Source organism: Rhincodon typus, chromosome 20 (genome assembly GCF_021869965.1).
Source record: "Rhincodon typus isolate 14 chromosome 20, sRhiTyp1.1, whole genome shotgun sequence".
NCBI lineage: Eukaryota > Metazoa > Chordata > Chondrichthyes > Orectolobiformes > Rhincodontidae > Rhincodon > Rhincodon typus.
In genome coordinates this window covers 34,434,396-34,457,482 of record NC_063351.1, presented here as the reverse complement: position 1 = coordinate 34,457,482, position 23,087 = coordinate 34,434,396, and the positions used below count along the sequence as shown (strand labels likewise).

At 38.6% G+C, this 23,087-nt stretch overlaps 1 protein-coding gene across 1 annotated transcript in view; it reads right to left on the bottom strand.

Moving 5' to 3' along the window:
- atrnl1b (attractin-like 1b) overlaps positions 1-23,087 on the bottom strand; it is an 843,599-nt gene that overhangs the window by 675,767 nt on the left and 144,745 nt on the right. The window contains exons 8-10 of the mRNA XM_048609206.1: positions 9,423-9,507; positions 8,650-8,858; positions 4,593-4,711 (exon numbers count right to left, since the gene is read on the bottom strand). Coding sequence (XP_048465163.1) covers positions 4,593-4,711; positions 8,650-8,858; positions 9,423-9,507 — 413 coding nt within the window. The remainder of the gene's footprint in view (positions 1-4,592; positions 4,712-8,649; positions 8,859-9,422; positions 9,508-23,087) is intronic.

Genomic DNA, 23,087 nt, shown 5'->3' with positions numbered 1-23,087 from the left:
GTGGGGAGTACAATTCTGTTGCTGCTGATGGCTCACAGAGGCTCATGGATGCCGTGTTGAGTTGCTACATCTGTTTGAAGTCTGTCCCAATTAGCACAGTGATAGTGCCACACCACATGATGGAGGTTTTTCTTAATGTAAAGATGGGACTTGCTGGTGCAGTAATCACCCTTATCAATACTGTCATGGACAGATGCATATGACGCCTGCAGACAGGTAAGAATGAGGTCAAGTATGTTTTTCTCTCTTGTTGGCTTCCACGCCACCTGCCACAGATCCAATCTAGCAGCTATGTCTTTTAGGACGTGAACAACTCAATCAGTAGAGTTGCTGCTAAGCCACACTTCGTGGTGAACACTGAAATCCTCCGTCTAGAGTGTATATTGTGCCGTTACCAACCTTAGCGCTTCCTTTAAGTTTGTTCAACATAAAGAAGTACTGATTCATCAGCCGAAGGATGACACTAAATAGCGGTCAGCAGCAGATTTCCTTGCCCGGGTTTAAGCTGAAGCCGAGAGACGTCATGTGGTCCAGAGTCAACGTTAAGGGCTCTGAAGGCAACTCCCTCCTGACTGTATACCACTGGGCCACCACCTCCGCCGGATTTCAATTGCCAGTGGGACAGGACATATCCAGGGTTGGTGATGGTGGAGTCTACGACGGTGGAGTCTACGACATGTTCTGTCAAGTATGATTCTGTGAGTATGATTACATCAAGCTGTTTCTTCACTAATCTGTGAGACAGCTCTCCCAACTTTGGTACCTGTCCCCAGATGTTGGTAAGGAGGACTTCGCAGGGTTGACAGGGCTGTTTCTGAAGCCTGGGTCGATGCCAGATAGTCCATCAATTTCATTTCTTTCCGAGACTTCATAGTGATTGATGCAAGTGGCTTGCTGGGCCATTTCAGAGGGCAGTTAAGAGTCAATAACATTGCTGTTGGTCTAGAGTCACATGTAGGCCAGACCAAGTGAGGATGGCAGATTTCCTCCCTGAAGGATATCAGTGAGCCAGATAGCTTTTTCTGACAATCAACAATAGTTTCATGGTCCTCAGTAGATTCTTAATTCCAGACATTTTTTACTGAATTCAAATTCCATTATCTGCTGTGGTGGGATTCGAACCTGGGTCCCCAGAACAAAGGGTAAGTGCAGCAAACAGTGATTTCATCCACGTACAGACGGGACTCCTTCATCCCTCAAGTAGGTGTACGAATTTTTTTCAAAAGCCTTCTCTTCATCCAAGCTCATAAGGTAGGTGTCCACCCCTTGTCTTGCACGTAGGCAATCGTATCCCTGAGGAGCACGAGGCTCTTGGCAACCTTTGTGCCTGGTACAGCACATGTTTGATTGGAGTGAACCACCGATCCCACAGCATAACTGACCTGGTTGGCAATGACCTTAGACAATATTCTGTAGTCCACATTCAACAGCGAATTTAATTGCCAATTTCGATTTTTGTCCCTCTCCCCCTTCTGCTGACAGATAAGGGTGATGATACCTTTCCTCGTGGAGTTGCACATGCTACTTGCAAGAGGCAAACTACAATGCAATTGGCTGAAATTTGCCAATTCAAATTTCTCCCCCATTTTTGTGGAGAGAACAGCCTTGAGCAACTTTCCACATTTTCAGGCTAATCAAATCCCATGGAGCTGGATCCAACTTGGCCAGTAAGCTGCCACTTCCAGGAGTTTTATTCTTTTCAAAAGATTCAAAAGCCTTTGTCAGCTCATCCAGAGATGATAATTGGCTTAGCCATTCCCATGTGCTGTCGTCTAAGATTTCCATGATAGAGGTCAGGAACAACTGGAGGGGTCATGATCTCTATGGGCTTCATATCATACAGTATGGCATAAAAGGATTTACTGATCCTCAGGAAGTCAGACTGAGATGACATTTCTGAACCATCTACTTCCATCAGGCTGTTGATCACAGAGCTCTCCTTGGTCACCTTCTCCAGGAAGAAACACAAGCACATCTCATCCTGTTTGATGGAGCAAACCATGGACTGAAAGATCATCTTGGAGGCCTCAAGGCAAAGAGCAAGGCTTCACCTCCATGAGATCCTCCTTTCCTGTTGTCTCCAGTTTTACTGGGGCTTCTTGATGTCACAATTGGTCAAATGTTTCATTGATGTCAAGGCAATCACCCTTACCTCACCTCCTGAGTTCAGCTCTTTAATCAGTGCATGGAACAAGGCTGAATTAAGTTCGTAGTTGAGCAGCCCTAGCAGAATCAAAACTTAGCAATAATGAACAGGTTATTTTGGAGCAACTGCCATTTGTTGTGATTGTTGATAACAATAACACATGCTGCAGATGATAAGTACAATGCAATTGGCTGAAATTTGCTAATTCAGATTTGTCCATCATTTTCTGCAACTTTCCACATTTTCCGACAGATGCCAGCATTGTGTACAATTAACAAAGTTGTCAGGATCATCATCTTTACAGCATCCCAATGTCTTCACACATTTCCCAATATTAAATAAAATGAATACAGTTGGCCAAAAACTTGTATCTGTGATGTCAGGGACTTCAGGAGGAGTCTGAGAATAGACTATTCATTTGGCACTACTAGCTGAAGGTACTTGCAAACACTTCAGCCTTGTCTTTTGCACTAATATGCAGGGGTCTCCATCATTCAGAATGGGAATGGTTGTGGAGCCTTCTCCTCCAGATAGATGTTGAACTGTCCACCATCATTTATGACTGCATATGGCAGGACTGCAGAGCTTAGACTTGATCTGTTAGTGTGGGATTGCATAGGTCTGTCTATCACATTTGTTCCACTGGTATTGCCTTTCTGAATAAATTTGGTTGAACTTCTCCTCCAAACTCACATCTTAAACAGTGTTATCTGGTTGACTTAGAAGCATATACAGATATTCACTATATTACAATGAACAAAAATTGAAAACAATACCAGTATGAAATCAAATGCATTGTACTACCACCTTCAAATTCCCCCAATAACTCAAATAATATTGTCAAAACACACTTAGGAGAATAATCAGAATGTGACCATTAAACTTTTGAAACAAAATACAATAATTCCTTTCAAATAACTGTAAATCAACCACTAATGCAGTTAAATACATTCCTGCCTTATTCTGCCAGATAGGGAAGTAAAAGTTAAATGACTGCTGCACGAACAAAAATTGCACTTACTGTATTTGAAGACTTTTTTTTTTTTAAATGGACTGATTCACATAATTCACTGTGTGGAATAATATTTTTACTATGCCATTGAATTCATCAGAGATCAATATTACAGATACATATGCCTATTGTCAGCAATAAGCATACTGTTGAATTAATGGATGATCTGACAAATCTCATGTGATAACATCAAAAAAGTTGGAAATACTCAACAGGTCAGACAGCATCTGTGTAGCTAGAAGCAGAGTTACTGTTTCAGGACAATGATTTTCCGTTATAACTTAATAATAGGTTTTAAACAAGGTAGAAAGTGGGAAAGTAGGGAAAGTCTCTGATAGAGTAGAAGACAGTGCCTTTATTTTGAAATGAAAGGAAGTAATTAACCTAAACTACATTAAAGAATTACTACAAATAAGAAACAGACTGGTACCTGTATGGAGTGAAGTAGTGTACACTGTCTTCTGAAGCATGCTATGTCCAAGGACAGCTAAGCATTGCAACATCCAAGCCAGAGGAGATAACCTATTGATAGTTATCTCACACATTCAACTCAAGGATACTTGGATGACTTCCTAACAGCATTAACTGCTCAGTTTTCACTCATCTAAAGCCAAAACCACTTTGCAGCAAATGAAAACTATGCTATTTAATAAGATTGAAAATTCAAATATAATTGAAACATTCAATACAGGGGTTCAGGTACATAATTCTTTGAAATTTGCACTGCATGTATAGAGGGTGTTAAGACTGTGTTTAGTATGCTTATGTTCATTGCTCAGACCACCATTTTTAGGAGTTGGAACATCATGCTGAGGTTGTACAGGATGTTGATGAGGCCACTTTTGGACTACTGCACACAGTTCTGGTTGCCCTGCTTTAGGAAGGATATTATTAAATTGGAGAGGATTAAGAAAAAAGTTACAAGGATGTTGCCAAGACTTGAGGGTTTGAGTTACATGGAGAGGCTGGATAGGCTGGGGCTTCTTTTCCTGGAGAGGTGGTGGTTAATGGGTGACCTTGTAGAGGTTTGCAAAATCATGAGGGGCACAGATAAGGTGAATTGCATAGGATCTTTTCTCTGGGTTGGGCAGTTCAAAACCAGGGGACATATTTTTAAGATGAGAGGAGAAAGATTTAAAAGGGACCTGAAGGGAACTTTTTCACAGAGAGTGGTTCGTATGTGGAATGAACTGCCTGAGAAGTGGTAGATGCAGGTACAGTTAGAACATTTAAAAGACATTTGGACAGGTACATGAATAGGAAAGGTTCACAGAGATATGGGCTAAACACAGGCAAATGGGAAAACTTGGTTGGCATGGACAAGTTGGACTGAAAGGTCTATTTCTGTGCTGAATGACTCTAGCACTGAATCAAAAGACAGTTTGCACAGAAAATTGATATCCGATAGGTATTCCAACTTTTACTTCAACTTACCACAGAGCAGTTGCTGGTTATAGAAATGCATTTCTTATCCTCACACCACTGACACCCATTCATATTGGCTGTACAGCTGCCACAGTCTGTATATTTGAAACATCTGTCGTCTGTAGCCGCTGCAATACAAATGAGTGAAGAAATTAATTTCTGAAAAGGAACTGAATTTAGAAAGGTTTCATCCAAGCAGATGACATTCTTGCTGTAACTGCAGTGTCACTGACAGGTTCTCTCTTTAGCTGGTGGACAACTTTACGAATACTAGCTAACAACTAACAAATTTGCAGTCGTCAATATCACAATTACTAATTTCACAATTGTTTCCAATAACTTCGCTCAGCATTTCAACTTGATTTTCTATGTTTACTTTAAGAGCATTGATCCTGGCTTTATATGACAAGGTTGTAGTTAACATTATTGCAGAGTTGAATAGTTTCAATGTAAAGTAAACTGGAAAATGAAAAACAAAACTACAGAATAACTCTTTCTCAAATGGATCCTTTGCATACGTTCATGTTACCAAATCTGCTCTTTTGCAATGTACTTTGATATCTGCTACATTGGCCCATTTTTCTTATTCAATCACAGCATGTGGGCATTGTTGGGAAAACCAGTGTTTACCATCTTGTTGACGACTAAGTGGTTCGCTATACAATTTCAGAGACTAGTTAACAGCCAACCACATTACTCTGAATTTGGAGTTGCAGACGAGGCAAGGGCAGATTTCCTTCTATTATACAACATAAGAGAACCAGATGGGTTTGTAGGTAATCTGGTGGTGGAATGGGGATCATTAGTGGTCCTATCTTTTTATTCCAGATTTATTTAAGTATCTAAGTTTAAATGTCCCAGTTGTCATGGTGGGACTTGAGTGCATGGGGTAGAATCTTAGAAGTCTGAACAAAATGGGATATAGCAACTTTTGTGGCAGAATCGGATGAGAAATCCAGATCTACCATGACATCAGGAACATTATACTTTTGCTGAGCAGCAAAGCAAATTTCTCATCAGGCAGTAAATTGCCAATTAAATGGATCATTGTTCGGTAAATGACTTGTTAATGCCACACTCGCCTAATTAATATTCAGCTTCCCATCTTACCAAACAGGCTGAACAAGCTGGATGTCGAGAAATCTTGACATGGAAATCAGAGAGGATATCTAGCAGCTTAGCTCACCACTGGCTACAAACAGACTCCCATGTTGGTCAGCACAAACCAATTCAGAGCATGATCCACAGGCACCAGCTACATTCAACTCTCATCCACGTACAACTGGCATCTGGTTTTTGCAAACTTATGATCATTATGGCACTTCTCTGATCCACTTGAAAGGTGCTTAGAAAGTACAGACTTGCACTGTAACGCACACCAGCAACTAGCATTGAAAGGTTGCAGTAGGAATACTGCGTGCTTTGGAACAAGCACCCAGCTCACAGAACAATCCATCTCATCTCAGGGCTGCTCACTTGCTGTCTTTAATGCTCACTTGGTGAGCAATTACCATCATAGTTGCAGAATCCAAGTCTTGACTTACCTTGCCTACCATGCCTCTTAACACTTCAGCCAGAGCCAAAAAGCCATCAATACTGCTGTACTGACGTGTTCATTTATGCAGACACAGACAGGCTACTTGTCATGCCAGTCAGTACAGATCTGTTGACAAGAGGCTGGGGATCAGGGCATCTTTATGTAGGATACACAGAGATGCCAGTGGCATACACCCATCATTTATCCAGTTCTGAAGAAGTCATATTGGACTTGAAACCTTAATTTTCATAACTCTTATCAGAGATAGTGCCAAACCTGCTGAGTTTCTCTTGTTTCAGAGATAGTAGGAACTGCAGATGCTGGAGAATCTGGGATAACAAGGTGTAGAGCTGGATGAACACAGCAGGCCAAGCAGCATCATAGGAGCAGGAAGAAAGGTCTAGGCCCGAAACGTCAGCCTTCCTGCTCCTATGATCCTGCTTGGCCTGCTGTGTTCATCCAGCTCTACACCTTGTTATCTCAGATTCTCTTATACTTGGTTTTTATTTTAGGTATGGTAAAATAGTGGTAGTGGTATTGTACTTATAATTCAGATGTTATCCTTACACAGTGTGAATCTAAAGCAATGTGATTGAGTGTTAACTACCCTCTGAAATGGCCTAGCAAGACAATTATGAAGACAGGTAAGAAACCCAAAATCAAAACAACCATCCAGCATTGAAACAGATACAGATGGTACAAAGGCACCCAATTAAGCATGCAAAGTTCTCATTAGCAACTGGAGACTTGCATCACATTTGGAACAGCTTACCCATAGAATTGTTAAGGAATAATCTGACATTGGCTAAAAGATGTGCTTTTGAGTCTCAGCAAGTTCCAGACTCCTCTGCCACCATCCATGGAATATCTTGTCCTGGTGGTTGGGTGGATTCACCAGTGGTGGTTAAACAGGATACATTTGGGAGACTGTGGCCTGGAAACACTGATTTCAGACCCAAAAAATTTCATGGCACTAGTTCAAATATGAACAAGGAAACACAGTCTGCTAATTACCATCCACCACCTTCTCTCAGCTAATGTATCAGTACACCACCTTATTAAATACCACATGGAATTAGTATGGAAATCTACCCTGGATGGAGACCCCACCCCCACCCCTCACCAAAAAGTGGTTCACTAACCCCACTTGTGAGAAAGTTGGTTAAGTCCAGATGGAAATATCTGCTAGACTGGGTTGGGTCTGTTCCCTCAAATCTACTTGTCATGAATACATCTACCCTTGACAGTATTGGTAAGAGTGAACCCTGCACATTCTTTGTGGAGGTAAAGCTCCATCCTCATTGAGAGCACTTCAGTGCATTGTGCGGCCCCATCACTGTGCTCAAAACAAAGTACTGTGCACAATTTTGGATACAATTGCATTGGAAACTGCAAAAAGGTTCGCTCAACTGATTTTTGGGATGAAGTTGAAGTCTCGTAATATTATATCTGTTAGAGTTTAGAAGTATGAAAGGTTGATCTCATTGAAACATACAAGCCTCTGAGTGAGCTTGACAGGTGGTACTGAAAGATGCATCCCTTTATGGAACAGACTAAAACAAGGAGACCCAGAGTTTAAGAATATGGTGCTTGCCATAAAATGTAGATGAAGAGATTTATTTTTCTCATCATTAGTCTCTGGAATTCTGCTCCTAAAGAACAACAGAGGCACAGTCATTGAATATTTTTCAAGCTGAGGTAGACAGATTCTTGACTGACGAGGTAAACAGGAAGCCAGAGTCAGATTAAGCATGGTTTTATCAAATCATGGAGTAGATTCAAGGGACTGAAGGACTAACTCTGCCATTAACATCTGGTATTATGCTAAAGGGCAATATGTTTTCAAGCTTTGTTTACATGACACCTCAGAATTTGTGAAACTCACTGTTCTTACTTGAACCACATTGTTGATTCTATATCACATTCTTTTTTGTTTTAAGCTTTATAATTGCCTCGAGTCTTGAAATCCCCCATCCCCCAACAACTACCATTAACTCTATCTATACCTCTCAGTATTTTATAAACTTCCATAAGGTCACCTCTCAACCGCCTACACTCCAGTGAAAAAAGTCCCAGTCTATTCAGCCTTTGTTTATAACTCAAACCTTCCATACCAAGCAACAGCCTAGCAAATCTCTTCTGAACCCCTTCTAGCTTAATAATATTCAAAGTCTTAAGGATACTACTAGTACTAGCAGATTTTTAACAACTACTAATTTAATGACTTCCATTCCACAGTAGCATATTGTACTACAACAGGATATTTGATATATACACTTCAACGCCAACATCGTTTTGCGAAATCATATTCCTCAGTACAGCCAGTTAAAAAAATGCGAGTTAAAGCTAGCCATGTTTGTCATACACAAGATAAAATGGACAAAACAAGAATTATAGATTAATTTACATGCCATACTTCTACTATTCCCTAAATTATTGTAACAGTTCTGATTCACTGTAAGGAAGGAGCCTGCTTAAGGACTGAAAAATTCTAGTCTAAGTTGATATTCACGTGTTATCAGTACTTACTGGTTTTGAGGGGACATTTCACCTCATGGAAGCTACTATTACTTTGGCCCAGTTCCCACGGAACACAATGATGCTTGTGCCACAAACATCTAACACCTGGACCAGCATTCAAACAAAGATCTTCACTGAAGGCTTCACAGCTTGAAGGTTTGTATACGAGGACATCATTCAAAAGCATACTGGAGAAACCGCCAAACACATACATAGATCTTGAAGAAGAGGAGAAAAGCATTATTCATAAGTACGTAAAAACTTATTTCGCAATGTCTATAGCAGGTACTAAAACAGGATAGCACTAGCATACAAAGTAATAAGACACAGGTGGTTACTACATTTCCCAACACGGGTTATCAGTTCAAGGAGGAGGTACAAACTAAGTTCAGCAACATCGCTCACGAGGAATGAAGTGTGTTGAATTTGTCTGGTTCAGCACTGGCAGCACTAAGAGCATGCAAGTACATTCTCCAATACCCTCTCAGCCAAAGAACAAGCACTGTTTTCAAATTAAGGGCAGAAAACGCATTTTTAAAAAGGTCAGGCAAACATAACATGAAAAAAATAGCATGTAAAAGCTGGTCTAAAGATTTCTGTTCCTAAATTAATGCACTTTTCCATCATTCACATTGCTAATTGGAGAAAAGAATGCCAAACTTTAGTCGATCATCGACAAATGCCAGGAAGGATAATAGTGCAATAAAGAAAAGTTTCTTTGACCACCGAGATAAATGGAATGAGAAAATAGACAATAGACACAGAGGAAATAATGGACTCACCCATTGCTTACAACTGCTGAGTGTCCGAATCTATTGAGGTCACGATGCAAATTGGGTTTTGGAAGTATTGTCCATTCATCACAGGCTAGACAAAAAGAACAGTGTTAATTATATTCATAAGCTGTAGAAAATGCAACTAATTACTCTTGAAGTTATTAAAAAGTCAATTTTTCTTATCATTTGCTTACTGGAAACCAAATTGAAACAAAGAACTGGGCAGTTTAACTGTTAATTTTTCAAGTAGGAATGCAAGTAACACAAAATGAGAGAACTCAAAATGAGAGAACACAAAGCTACCTGTAAAATGACAGAAACCTGCTAAAATGGAACTTTTGTATTTAGGTGAGTGAAGCATCCTGAAATGAATAATAGCTTTAAAACAGAATTAGACAGACATAATATCATCATGTAATACAACATAAACAGTGTAAAATCTGTCTCAAAGGTTTGTTTCCTTTCTTTAGATTGTACAATGTGGAACAGTACAGACATGCAGAAAGTTTTTTTTCCCCCTCAAAGTATGGTTTATAATAAAGTTGCTTCAAAATATATTGTGAGCAACACAGAAAAAATACATGACTAATATTGTTTCTCCTTTGATTTTTTATATCACATGTACTCAAGTAAAAAGTACAGGAGTACAGTGATAAGTGCCATTGTAAGTACAAGTACCGAGGTACAGAATCTTAAGAACAAGATAGAAAGAAAGAACAAAGTTAAAAGTTAAACATTACAGCAATTATAGCATTGTGTAAACCCTATAAAATATGGTTAAAAGTTACAGATCTTCTTAGTTTTAAGTAGAGAATAAAGAAATAAAGCTGACAGTTCAAACATTACAGTCTTTCTTAAGTGCTTAGCCATGGTGGGATCACACTTCGAGGAACCACCTTGAGACCATTAGTCCATGGTGAGGCCACGCCAGGCTGAAAGACTGCCACACTGGATGTGGTACCGATTCATATTTTGGAAGACCAAAACAATTTCTTCAGAATAACCAATAGAGATTTGCACTAAATAATTCATGGCTTGAATTTCAGGATTATGAAGTATGCACTTAGTTGAGAAAGTAGTCTTTAATTTGTCTTCAATTATAATTAAATGGCTTTTCTGATCTGCCATGTAAGCATCACATACAGGCAGGATGGTTAAAAAGGCGTTTGGCACACTTGCCCTCATTACTCAGTCCTTCGAGTGCAGGAGTTCGGAAGTCATGTTGAGGTTGCACAGGACATTGGTGAGGCTTCTTCTGGAATATTGTGTCCAGTTCTGGTCACCCAATTTTAGCAAAGGACATCAGGCTGGACAGGGTTCAGAAGGGATTTACCAGGATGTTGCCAGGTATGGAAGGTTTGAGTTATAAAGAAAGGCTGGAGACCTTTTTTTACTTGAGCGTAGGAGATTGACAGGCGACATTATAAAAGTTTATAAAGTAATGAGGTGTAGAGTTAGAATTAATAGTAGTTGCCTTTTCCCCTGGATGGGGGATTTAAAGACTGGGGGCACATTTTCAAGGTGAGAGGAGAGAGATTTAACATGACAATTTTTTTTAAAACAGAGAGGGTGGTTCATGTGTGGAATGAACTTACTGAGGATGTGGATACAATTGCAACATTTAAAAGACATTTGGATAAGTACGTGAATAGGAAAGGCTTGGAGGGATATGGGCCAGGAGCAGGCAGGGGAGAGTGTTTAGTTTGGGATTATGTTCAGCATGGACTGGTTGGATCAAAGGGTCTGTTTCCGTGCTCAATGACACTCTATGCAATATGCACTTTCTACATGACAGGTAACTGCAATAACTCACTAGGACTTCTTCATCAACCGAGAACTCCAACCCAACAACATTATACGAATATTAAGGATGGCCTGATAGGGTAGTCAGAGAGCACATGAGACAATGTAGGACTACGGAACATAACCTACAAAATGAAGAATGGTCTTTCAGGAACAAAGTCGAGAAGTGCCTCTTACATGGTAAGAGTAATCAAACAGTGGAATCTTTTACTCAACAGTTGCTATTGCATCAATTATTTATTTTAAATATAACATTTGTTGATATTAATCTAAAATTTACTGACTGAGTTATCCAAAATGAAGTAAGTGAAATTGAGTGAGGAGAAAACATACAAAGCCTGGTGATGACTTCATGATTTGAAAAGTTCCTGGTTTTAAAGTGTTGTGCTTTGCTTTGCTAAAAGAATGTGTATTTGTTTACATCAAGCATTGTAACTCAGCTGAAATGGATTGAACTGTCACAATAACTCTGAAAAAGCTGAAGTCTTGTTTAAAAACAGACACAGTTAATTAGAGATAATAACGTGGATTATTCATCAGCTGAATCTGTGATCACAAGACAACTGCACTGTGTAAATATCATACAATTTGATTAGATGTAAAAGCGAACACAAGCTAAAGCTAAGTTCAAGGTTTATTAAAAGCAATAAGCTTCTTTGCAAAGAGACACAAGTAAGTCCTTATGATTTAATTGATTAAAGTGGTCATGATAGTTGAAGTGCTTGTGATGTTTACCAATGGTCAAACTAATCATTTGCTGGAGGTGCAGCTTCTTTGAATGGAAAGAGTATTTAAAAAAACACATCTTGCCCTACTGCACAAGTAGTTGGCTCTGGGAGTGGAGGTCATATGATCAGCAGCGAGAAGTTGGGACAGATCAGGCTGATCACCTGTTCTCATCTAATCTTCAGACAAGTCCAGATAAAAGCATTCACTTGTGATTGTAAGCACAGTATGGGCAAGATTTTTGTAGTTTTCTTTTGTACTTGTGCATATTCTTTTGTTAGAACTGCCTTGACATCCAAAGTAAACCTGGCAGACCAGGAAAAGTGGGAATAAATGTCTTATTAGTAGATTAACAGATTTCTGTTAGTCAAATTTCAAGATATGGGGCAAAAGCAGATACATAGAGTCAGAATGCATATCAGCCAGGGTCTGTTTGAATGACGGAATAGGACGGAGTGGCTAACTATCCTACTTCCATGTTCCTTTCAATACCCTCATGACATGGTTTGCAGCATCCAAGAAAGATGTTCTTAAACAAATTGGTAATGGCACAGAATGGCTAGCTGTACAGACAGCTGGCATGTATTCAGTGGGTTAAATGGTGTCCTGTGCTGTAATGGCTTGAGTGTATTGCTATGATTACTTCTTGGATATCAGTCAAATTTTAACTGATACATGCAAGGCTGCCGCATGGAATAATTCTGAAACATTTTCTAAGCGTCGTGTAGACTTAACAGTTACGTACAGCTCCTCTGGAAATCATTTCTCCAAGGTCTTCAATATTATTGAGCCCCCATCTTCATAAAACCTGCTTCTACTTTCATTCCAACATTCACAAATGGCACTGCCCCAGTCGACCCATTATTTCAATTTGCTCTTCGCCTCAGAGATCTACCTTTTAAAACTTTACATTCATGAATCTTCTGTTGGCATGTTGTACTTTAATAAGTTCCTGGCTCTAAAAACTGCCCTGCCTCTTTCTTGAATGGATATCCAACCAAGCAATATCTATAATAACTCTTCTATGCCTGGCTGAATTTGTTCATTCATTAAGGCAACTTCTCCTTTTATTCAAGCAGAAGATGTTGCTACGGGAGCCTTTACAAGTCCAGCTGTAGATACCTTTTTACCAGGAGATGGCAAATATTCTGGGTTCCAGTCCAAATTCCTCCCTCACCTCTTTTTGCCATTTCCTACTTTCATGCCCAAACTGGAAGATCTCATCAACTTGCTTTCCAAATTCCATCCTTACCATGCTTTACAGAATGAGGCTGGGAAATAATAATGAAGCACAAGGAAATGATAGAGAAATTGAAGAAATATTTTGCATCAGTCATCATGGTAAAAGGTACTAACAGCATTCCAAAACTGATCAAGGAGCACAAGGGGAAAGAGATTAAATAACTAATCACGAGAGAAAAAAAGTACTAGGAATTAAAGTTGATAGGTTCCCTAGACCTGATGCGTTGCATCTTAGGATATAAAAGTAAGTAGCTACAGAGACAGTGGTTGAATCAAAGAAGACTTCGATTCTGGAAAAGTCCTGAAGAATTGGTAAACTGCAAATATAACATCCATATTCAAACAGGAAAGGATGCTAAAAACACGTTACGAGAGACTAGTTAGCTTAACATCTGTCACTGAAAAAATGTTTGAGTCTATTATGAAGGATGTAATAGCAAAGTATTTAGAAATACACAATAATAACAAAGCAAAGTCAGCATGACTTCATAAAGGGAAAATCAAGCTCAACAAATTTATTAGAATTTATGACGAGGTAACAAGCAGGGTAGATAAAGAGGAAATCAGGAGATGTGGTATATTTGAATCTCCAAAATGCATTTAAATGAAAATACTGCACATAAGTCTACTTAGTAAGATATGAGCCTGTGGTTTTGAAGATGGCATATTAGCATAGCTAGATGACTGGCAAACTAATTGGAAATAGGAAACCTTTGATCTTTTACTTATAAATTCTGTGCCCGATACAACCTCTCACACTAACACCTGAAGGAGGACTGAGGCTCCAAAAGCTTGTGTTTTCAAATAAACCTGTTGGAATATAACCTGGTGTCATGTGATTTCTGACCTTGTCCACCCCAGTCCAACACTGGCACCTCTACCTAATAGGAAATAGAGTAGGGATAAGGAGAACATTTTCCGGATGACAACCTGCAACTTATTGAGTGCCATGGGAATCAGAGCAAGGGCCACAATTATTTACAATATATAATAATGCTTTGATTGAGACAAAGTAATGTACTATTGCCAATTGTGTTGATGACACAAAAATAGGTGGGAAGCAAATGGTGAGGATGACCGTCTATTTAGGGATCTAGGCAGATTAAGTGTGCAAAAACTTGGCAGGTGGAAAAAATGTGCAAAAATGTGAGGTCACGTACCTTGGCGGGAAACAATAGAAGGGCTAAATAGTATTTAAATGAAGAAAGGCTGATTTCTCAATGACAAAAAGCAAGCATACAAGTTCAGCAAGTATTAGGGAAGACAAATAAAACACTTCACTTTCAAGGGAATGAAATGTAAGAACTGGGAGGACTTGATAAATCTGTACAAGATACTGGCCAGACTGCAACTAGAATACCATGAACAGTTTCGGTCCTCTTATCTAAAGAAAGATATATTGTCTTTGAAGACAATCCAGAAAAACCTCACCTCAGTTGATCCAAGGTATACACGATTTTTTTTTTTAGTGAGGACGGCTTGAGTAGATTGGGCCTGTACTCATTGGAGTTTAGAAGGAGAGTTGACCTCTTTGAAACATATATATTTCATGATCGGTGATGACCAGAACTACAAGCAACACTTCAGGCGTGACCTAACAAGGACTTTACAAAGGTTCAGTATTCTCTACTTTTGTACTCCACAACACTATCTCAAAAGCCCAGAATCCCATATGCTTTGCTAACTTCTCTCTCAATAACTCCTATCTTTTTCAAAGGCCTATGCTCATGAACCCTCACATCTCTCTGCCCCTATACACTTTTTTTTGGAACTGTCTCCTTCAGTGAGTATCACTTCTCCTTATCTTTTTACTATGACAGTCAATTGACATCATCCCCATTAATCCCCACACCTACAGGCTTGATATCATTGGCAAATTTTTGAGCAATGAAAAAGAAAGGAGAATAGATTTGACTTGGTCTGCACTCTACTTCACTGCAGCATGTTCACAACTTCAGAAAACACACATGGTTAACTATTAAAAGACAGCAAAATTAACCTTGCCCTGGCTTTTGGCCCTAGGGAAATTAATAACTAGTCATGAGTGCCTAATAGATAAACCTGAAGAGAGATAACATAGGATTTGAATTCTGACCCAGACGGTCGCAGATAATACAACTGAACATTAGCTTTCCGACTCAAATGAAACTGGAAAACAGCTCTGGAAAAAAAAATCAAAAAACTGATTTGCAACATTTACTGGTTGAAATGAACATTAATAGTGCAATTTTTATGCAAGAAAATTAAACTTAGAGAATCAGATTGATTCAGCTAATGAGAACATTCACTTAAAAAAAACTGAAAATTCTAAATGGAAAACAATGAATTGTTTAAACTGCAAAAGTTCCAAATAACATAAAATGGGATAATGAGCCAATGAAGCGACTCTCAAAAGACTAAAATAACCATAACACTAACCCAAATAGAACTAGTCTTAAATAGGTATTATAGTGGAGCTACTTGCACTATGACACTGATTATATTGGAGCTAATCCAAAACATGACATATTAAATGTATCTAGCAAAATAGTATGTGAAGAGTGAAAGGAAAAAGATTTCCTATTTCCTAAGATTTCCTATGTATCTGCCCTCAGCAGTCCAATATTATACTAGCTACCTTAACTAGGAGATGCACACAACACTCCAACCAATGCCAGCAAGTATATTATTTTCCATAAATTGAGTCAGCCAACCAATAGGCAAATTGACATAAGTAAGCCTTTCCAGATATTTTGAATGCAAATTATTCTGCAAATCAAACCATTTCAAAGTAAATGGAGCAATTCAGTTATATTGTTTAAATGTTCTGACTAGTGTCAACTTGCCTACTTTAAAACTGAAACAAAGCCTGGCAGTTAACTGTCAATCAGCATTAATGGGTTAATTCTCCATAGCAACAATTCTACTGGAGTCTACTGGCCAACGAATCAGCACTCTCCTCTCATGCAGTGTAAATGTTAATTTTCCTCTCCAAATGTATTCTCGCAAATGGTCTTGATGAATCCAAGACAAAAAGCTTCAATAAAATGTGCCTCTTTTTCAGCAATACTCAGGTTCTGTTCTACCAAATAATAGTTTGGTAATAGCTAAATAACCAGTGCATATGGCTACGCTCAAAGTTCAACTGATAACATCAGTAGTGCAGAGTTTCAAATACTTAAGGGTTGAAGCATTCCAGTACAACACAGAGATCATACTGATACAGAATACAGAAGACAAGCAGCACCTGATTTCATCTTCTCAAATTCTTTCTGCAAACTTATCTGGTTAGGATTACTGAGGGATACTAGCTAAGACACCTCTACACCATTGCCTAGATTGACTAGATGGATTAATTTGATTATCCCTGAACTGAACTTATGATATATCCATTGGACCTGCATTATGTTGCAAATTCAGTCATCTTAATTTAAAATAAACCAAGGCTATCAGTGAAAGACTGTGCATGAATCCCTGACAACGATCATTCTCAAGTAACAGAGATTTATGCAATTTTTGAAAAAAAGATTGCTCTAGTCCCAGTAAGCAAGTAAAACTATTCCAATCTTAATGGAATGCACAGCACAAACTGGAGCTAATTCCACCACATATAGTAACTGTAGTTATCCAAATGGATCACATCACATTCCTGTGGTTCTAACACTTGTATAGTGCCGATGGTGTTGCAAAGCAAGTTAATGTCTCACATGGAACAAAGCAAAGGCAAGAAGTGGGAACAGGTGAAGGTGGGAGAACTATGCAGTAGGCCATAGATTCAAAGCGATATTAAAAGACAAAAATAAAATACATTTAATAAATAACATTTCAAGCTGCAATTTTAGTATGTTTAGCTTTGAAAAACAATACTGTGTTAAATTGATAGATAGACAGCATTCATTGAGAGGAACTAGATGGGACAGGCATTATGTACGTAGTTTCAGTAGTGGACTAATAAATGGGGATGTAAGGGAAGAGATGATGAATGCACCTGAAAGTGTTTTTTTACTCATTTGGGTGGGTAGCAAAACATAATAGTATCAAAGCCTTTGAGCTCTCGGTAGTTTAAAAATATAGCCTTATGTTTCAGGTATATGGATCTGAAGCAAGATGAAATAAATCACAGATAAGAAGATTCACTTCCCAATTATCACTAAAGGCCCTCAAGGAAATCCCAATCTTTTTGTAGGAACTCACAATGAAAGATTCAACAGCAAATCAACTATAAGAATCAACCACAGTGCCCACACAGAATGAACAGAACACATCATAAACATTACAAATTTGGGAATTTGGAGAGAGCAACAATTCAGTGCAGGCAATTCGGGGAAGGCAGTGTTGCTTCTTCCACCACCAACTATCATGGGTTGTGCAAGCTTGAGGCAATAACATGTAATAAATCATTCCTTTCATTGGTCATCATTGCTGTACATTAATTCTTGCATTACTATTAATTAAAAATCAAGAAGTTCACTTGTCAGACAGCAGTCAAAATGGGCAAAATAGTGAAAAAAAAATTGTATAGCTCAAAAATCAAACAGAAACTTTACAAGTTAAAACTACGTAAAATATTCATACGGAACTGCAAAGCTGTGCTCAACATCTTCCTGGAAACACTAGGTGATACAATCACTGCATTTCAACAGAGGTAGAAGCAGACTGCTCCAAGGAAGGAAGAGATTTACGCTAAGTGTAATGGCATATGTTAAATCAACAGATAGATAACATTGGTTGAGGGAGATGACAGCAAGACATAAATATTTATGATTAAGAGTTTCAGGAGTGGATTGATAAATGGGTATGAGGGAAGAAATGGATGCATGCACCTGCAAGCGTTTTGTTGTGGAAGAAAACTTTTACATCGCAAGGGTAGATGCGAATTTAGGCCAAGACAGAAAAGGCAGCCACGGGAGAAACTGATGGCATAGAGAAAGAATTTTAATTAGTTTAGCATGTGGGATTTTAATGAGCTTAGCAGAAATCGGGAGGCAGTTACTCAGACTGTGTTATCACTATGTGCATGTTATCTTAGCTAGAGTTAGAGAAGGATCTCTTGACATGTTGTCACTATACCAAGGTTTTAGGCTGAATCAGAGATGTCCCTTGTATCCCCGTGGAGCCTAGTTACTGATAAGCTTGAGTTTCAATCAAACTGTATATCATTCCCTATGCTAGCTGCATGCCGAAGGTCATTTGAAGAAGTAATTATTAAGGTATCTGTAAGACAGCATTCCTGTTATCTCAAGCAGTGTCTGTTTTCTTTAAACTTACAATGAATGAATCAACAAACACAAGATGTCACGGGAACACCCTGCTCTGAAGTTAATTGTATAAATGAAATTGTTATACTCTATTAGCAGAGTCGGTTGCCGGTGGAGATCGACACTCTCTCTCCTTGGTAGTAAGTAAGAAAATAAACTGCTTCGAACGGGAACTGGAGTCTAGTCTCATTACTAGTTAAGCAGAAATAAAAATTTCCACAACATTTGTACTCATATGGCTAGGTAAGGAGTTATAGTTTGTCACTGAGTTTAACCAAGTACTCAACACCTTCATCTGATATAGTGTGAATGGTCGTGACATAGTCAAACAATTGAAGGATGTCCAAATTTTCTATGGAAGGCTGAGACCAGAGACTTCACCAATAGAGTCACTTCATTGCTAGTTTTTTGAAGTGATTTGCAGTCAGCCAGGTGGTGCATCTTTGAGAGGTAGCGTTGTCATCAGTTTGTAGTGTGGGGACTATGTTCCTGTAGGTACTTCAAAACAGTTTGTGGGTTTTTCTTTTGAGGCTCTGTGTTGAATGAGAGCACATTTTTTGCAGTCAGGAAGTGGTATTCTTTGACAAGGTGTTTTCCTTAAGGACATCATGTGTTCAATATATGTCTTAGCACAGACCAGCCACTCAACCTGTGTTGATCTTAACATTCAAGAAATAATTTTCAGTCTTCCGGAGGTGTGTATCTACCATATTTGCATGGCAGGCTCTTGAACCACATTGAGCAGTAATACTCAGTTAGGAAGGAGATAGCAACTTTCATTTAATCTTCCGTTAGAATTAACTTACCCAATTTGAAGAGTTCAAAGAAGAATTTAGTGAGAAACACATTGAATTTATATCTAAGGTTCTGAGGCTGAGCCCAAAAAAAATGGATAACTAAAGAATTAAAATACAACATAAAACTAGAACAAAAATCATACAAAAAATGCAAAAAGGAAGCATGAAAAGAAACTGACTGAACGTCAGAAACAAATTTTTTAAAAATACATTTGGTAAAAGGGGAGATCATCACCAATGTCTCTTCACAATGGTAATGATAATATTATTAATTAAAGTAATACCTCAGTTATGAAGGCAGATTGGAGAAGTTAATATGGTTTCCCTGAAGATGACGAAAATTAAAGTCATGAGGGGTCTCCCAGACTAGATGAAGGAAGAAACTGTTTCAACTTGAGAAAGGATCAAAAACAAGAGCACACAGATTTTAAATAACTATTAAAAGAAGTAGAGGGGAATTTTGTTGACATAATAAGTGCTTAAGTTTTGGAATATACTGACCAAGAGTAAGAAATTGGTAGGTTCATACAGGCCTTCAAAAAGGAAATTAGATAATTACCTGAAGAGGAATCTGCCAGATTAAAGGGTGGGGGAGGGACTGGTACTAAGCAAACTGCTTGTTTTGAGAGCCAGTGCAAGCACAATAGGCTGAACGGCTGCTGCATGCACTAAAATTCTGAGATTTTGGGAACCATCTTGGATGAGCAGTTTGTAACTTTATAATTTACTGTATTTTGACTGTGGGCTGAAAAGGAAAATGAATGTTTTACAAAAAAGTTCATTAGGTCGATCATAAATGTGGAGGGACTTTCTTTCGAGGACAGAAAGTTAAAAGAATGAGGTGTCCTTATTGAAATATACAAGCTTCTTGGGGGACTTGACAAGGTAAATGTAGAAAGGTTGTTTCCCCTTGTAGGAGAGTCTAGGACCAGAGTGCACAATCTCAGAATAAAGGGTCACCTTTTAAGTCAGATGAGGAGGAATTTCTTCTCCCAGGGGATAGTGAAATTGTGAAATGCTTTATTACAGAGGGTTGTAAGGGCTGGGTTATTCCAAGCTGAGACAGACAAATTTTTAATCAGTAGGCAATCGTGGGTTATAGGAAAAGGCACGAAAGTAGAGTTGAAGATCACCAGATCAACTACAATCTCAATTATTGACAGAGCAGACCCAGTGGACTGAATAGTCCACTTATGGTCCCATATCTTCTGGTCTTATAGTTCCCACTTAAATGCTCCACACCTCTTTCTTCTTTTCATTTTGAAGTTCCTAAAACCTAACTCTTTGACCACGTTTTTGGTTGCTTGCTCGAATATCTCATTGTGCGGCTCGGTGTTAATTTTTCCTCTACATTGCCTATGCTATGGCTTCAAATGTTATAAATGTATAGATGCTTTATAAAATTTTGTTGTCAAAAAGCAATGCCAGCATGTAAGAAATATTCTGCAAAAGCATGGTTAAGCTGCTTTTCTCACTAATTAACAAGCAGAAAAGAAAACTTGCCACAACACCTTTGTTTCATTTTGTTCCAAAATATTCCACTCAAAAGTCAAAGAATTGTTTACATCCTCGTAATAATTAAAATTCCACAAAATCAATGCGTTGTCCAATATTTTCAAATTGGAATGTGCTACTGTCATATGTTTTGTTATTCATCAATGAATCAAGCTGCTGATTCTATTTTAAAAACACATTCTGTCAATTACTTGCTCTTTGCATTTTCTATATAAGCATTGTTTATTATTGATTTTACATTTAATTACTTGGGAAATAACAACTAATTATCTCTAGCATACCTAGAAATTACTTAAGGTATTACTACCAAAGTTGTAAATCAAAGTTATGTTCCGTAAGAGCTTTACTGAAAACCTTCCTCACTGTCACTAGTTTATAAAATTTCAAACCATATTTCAAACAATTTCCCAATTTCCTTTCCCAGAAACAAAGCAAATCACTTTGCAGCTATTCTAAAAACAGGAGCACGTGTTCACACAAAGAAACCTCTGCTTTGGATTGGTACAGAAGGCACAGGTTTCGTTATGATGGTTTGAGCATTGTCGGTACTGTTATAATCCCTATAGAAACCAATGATTTTAACGAGAAATAAATTTTGCAGGCACCAACAGAAATTATTGGAAGACAATATTTAATTGTTTCAGTCTTTTCTTGTCGTCAGAGTGACAATTATACAATATAGAAAAATCATAATGGAAAAAGCAAAAAGATTCAACCAGGTACAGAGCAATAAATCTTTATAACCAAGCTCGGGGCGCTTTATTCACTTTAAGATTTTTTTTTAAAACTGTCTTTTCTGAAATTCTGTCTCTCTCAGGGTTACACACACTTTTCAGCCTTCCTCCATGTAGTACTTAAACAGTTCAAGGCACCTTTTCAGTACTGTAGCCCGGAAACTTCCTCAAACTAGGCTCTCAGCCGAGAGATGCCTACAGAACTCAAACTGCCATTCTATCACTATGACGTCTCTTCTTCTAAAGTTGTTCAGCTGGCAGCCCATGCTACCAACTGCAGGCTATTAGGAAAGCTAATGGAATGATAGCTTTCGTTCCGAAAGGACTTGAATAGGGAATAGTGAAGTCTTGGTTCAACTGAATAGGAATTTGGTTAGACCTCACCTGGAATATGGTGTTCAAAAGTTCACCAGATTTGTTCCTGAATGATGGAACTGTCCTACGGAGAGAGATTGGACAAACTGGACCTATTGTCTCCAGAGTTTTGAGAAATGAGACGTAATTTTATTGAAATATACAAAATGCTTAAGGGATAGACAGGATTCAATGCAGTAAGATCTTTCCTGTGGTCAGGGAATCTAGAACTAGGGGCACAACTCAAAAACAAGGAGGATGCCATTTAGCACCAAAATGAGGAGTTTTTTTTTTTTAAAAAACTTTGAGGATTGTGAATCATTGAAATTCTGTGCCGTGAAGGCCACGGAAACTCAGTCACAACTGCTGAAAGCTTAAACTAAAAATCCTGGCTCTTTGGGAGCTTGTCCTTATCCATTCAGGCTGCTTCTATGAATCCAACTTCAAACAAAAAAACCACCATCTCACAAGCTATTTAGAAGTTGACACCAAACAGCTCAGCACATCTGCCTTGAGACCCCTCTTCAAAAGAAAAAACCAAGACAAAATACACGTCTTAAAAACATGTTATTGTCACAAGCCAAACCTCCCAAACCCTCTTTGGGCATCCATTGTATTTAACTGCACACTATCTAGAAAGTACCATTTTAAGTACATGCTTTCTTGGAAACATTTGAATTCCTTTTTTTCAAAAAAAAAAAAAAAACTTTGACCCTTAAAACAAAAAGTCCCTTTCTCAGAACTGAAAATTAAAATCCATTTCTCCACTTTTGAATCCAAATTTCCCATATCAAATGAAAAACAGATTAAAAAGCTACAGATGGCAGCAGCAGCATAGGCTTGTCCACTCTGTCCACTTTTCTTTTTCATTTTCTTCTTTTTTTTCTTATTTTTCTTTCAGATTTTAGCTTTTTTTTTTAAAACTTACCTCTGGTGAGAGCACAGTTGTGGAGGCAGGGGTGGCAAGAGCATCGTGGCTTCACTGGGTCCACAGCATGGCAGTGGCTGAGGGCCAACAGCAGGTTTTTGGTGGTCAGCAACATCATTGCTCATTGCGGTCCGGAGCGTGGCAGCGGCTGGGAGACTGGATTGGGACTTTGACAGTTGGAGATTGAGTCCAATGCAGGCAAAGCAAGCAGTGAGGAAGGTTCCCTGACAACTGCGGCAGCAGGGAGAGCAGGCAGCCAAAGGTCTCCTGGAGAGTAGGCCAAAGCAGAGATCGAGCCCTTGTAGGGAATGCGAGCCCAGCAGACTTTAATTTTT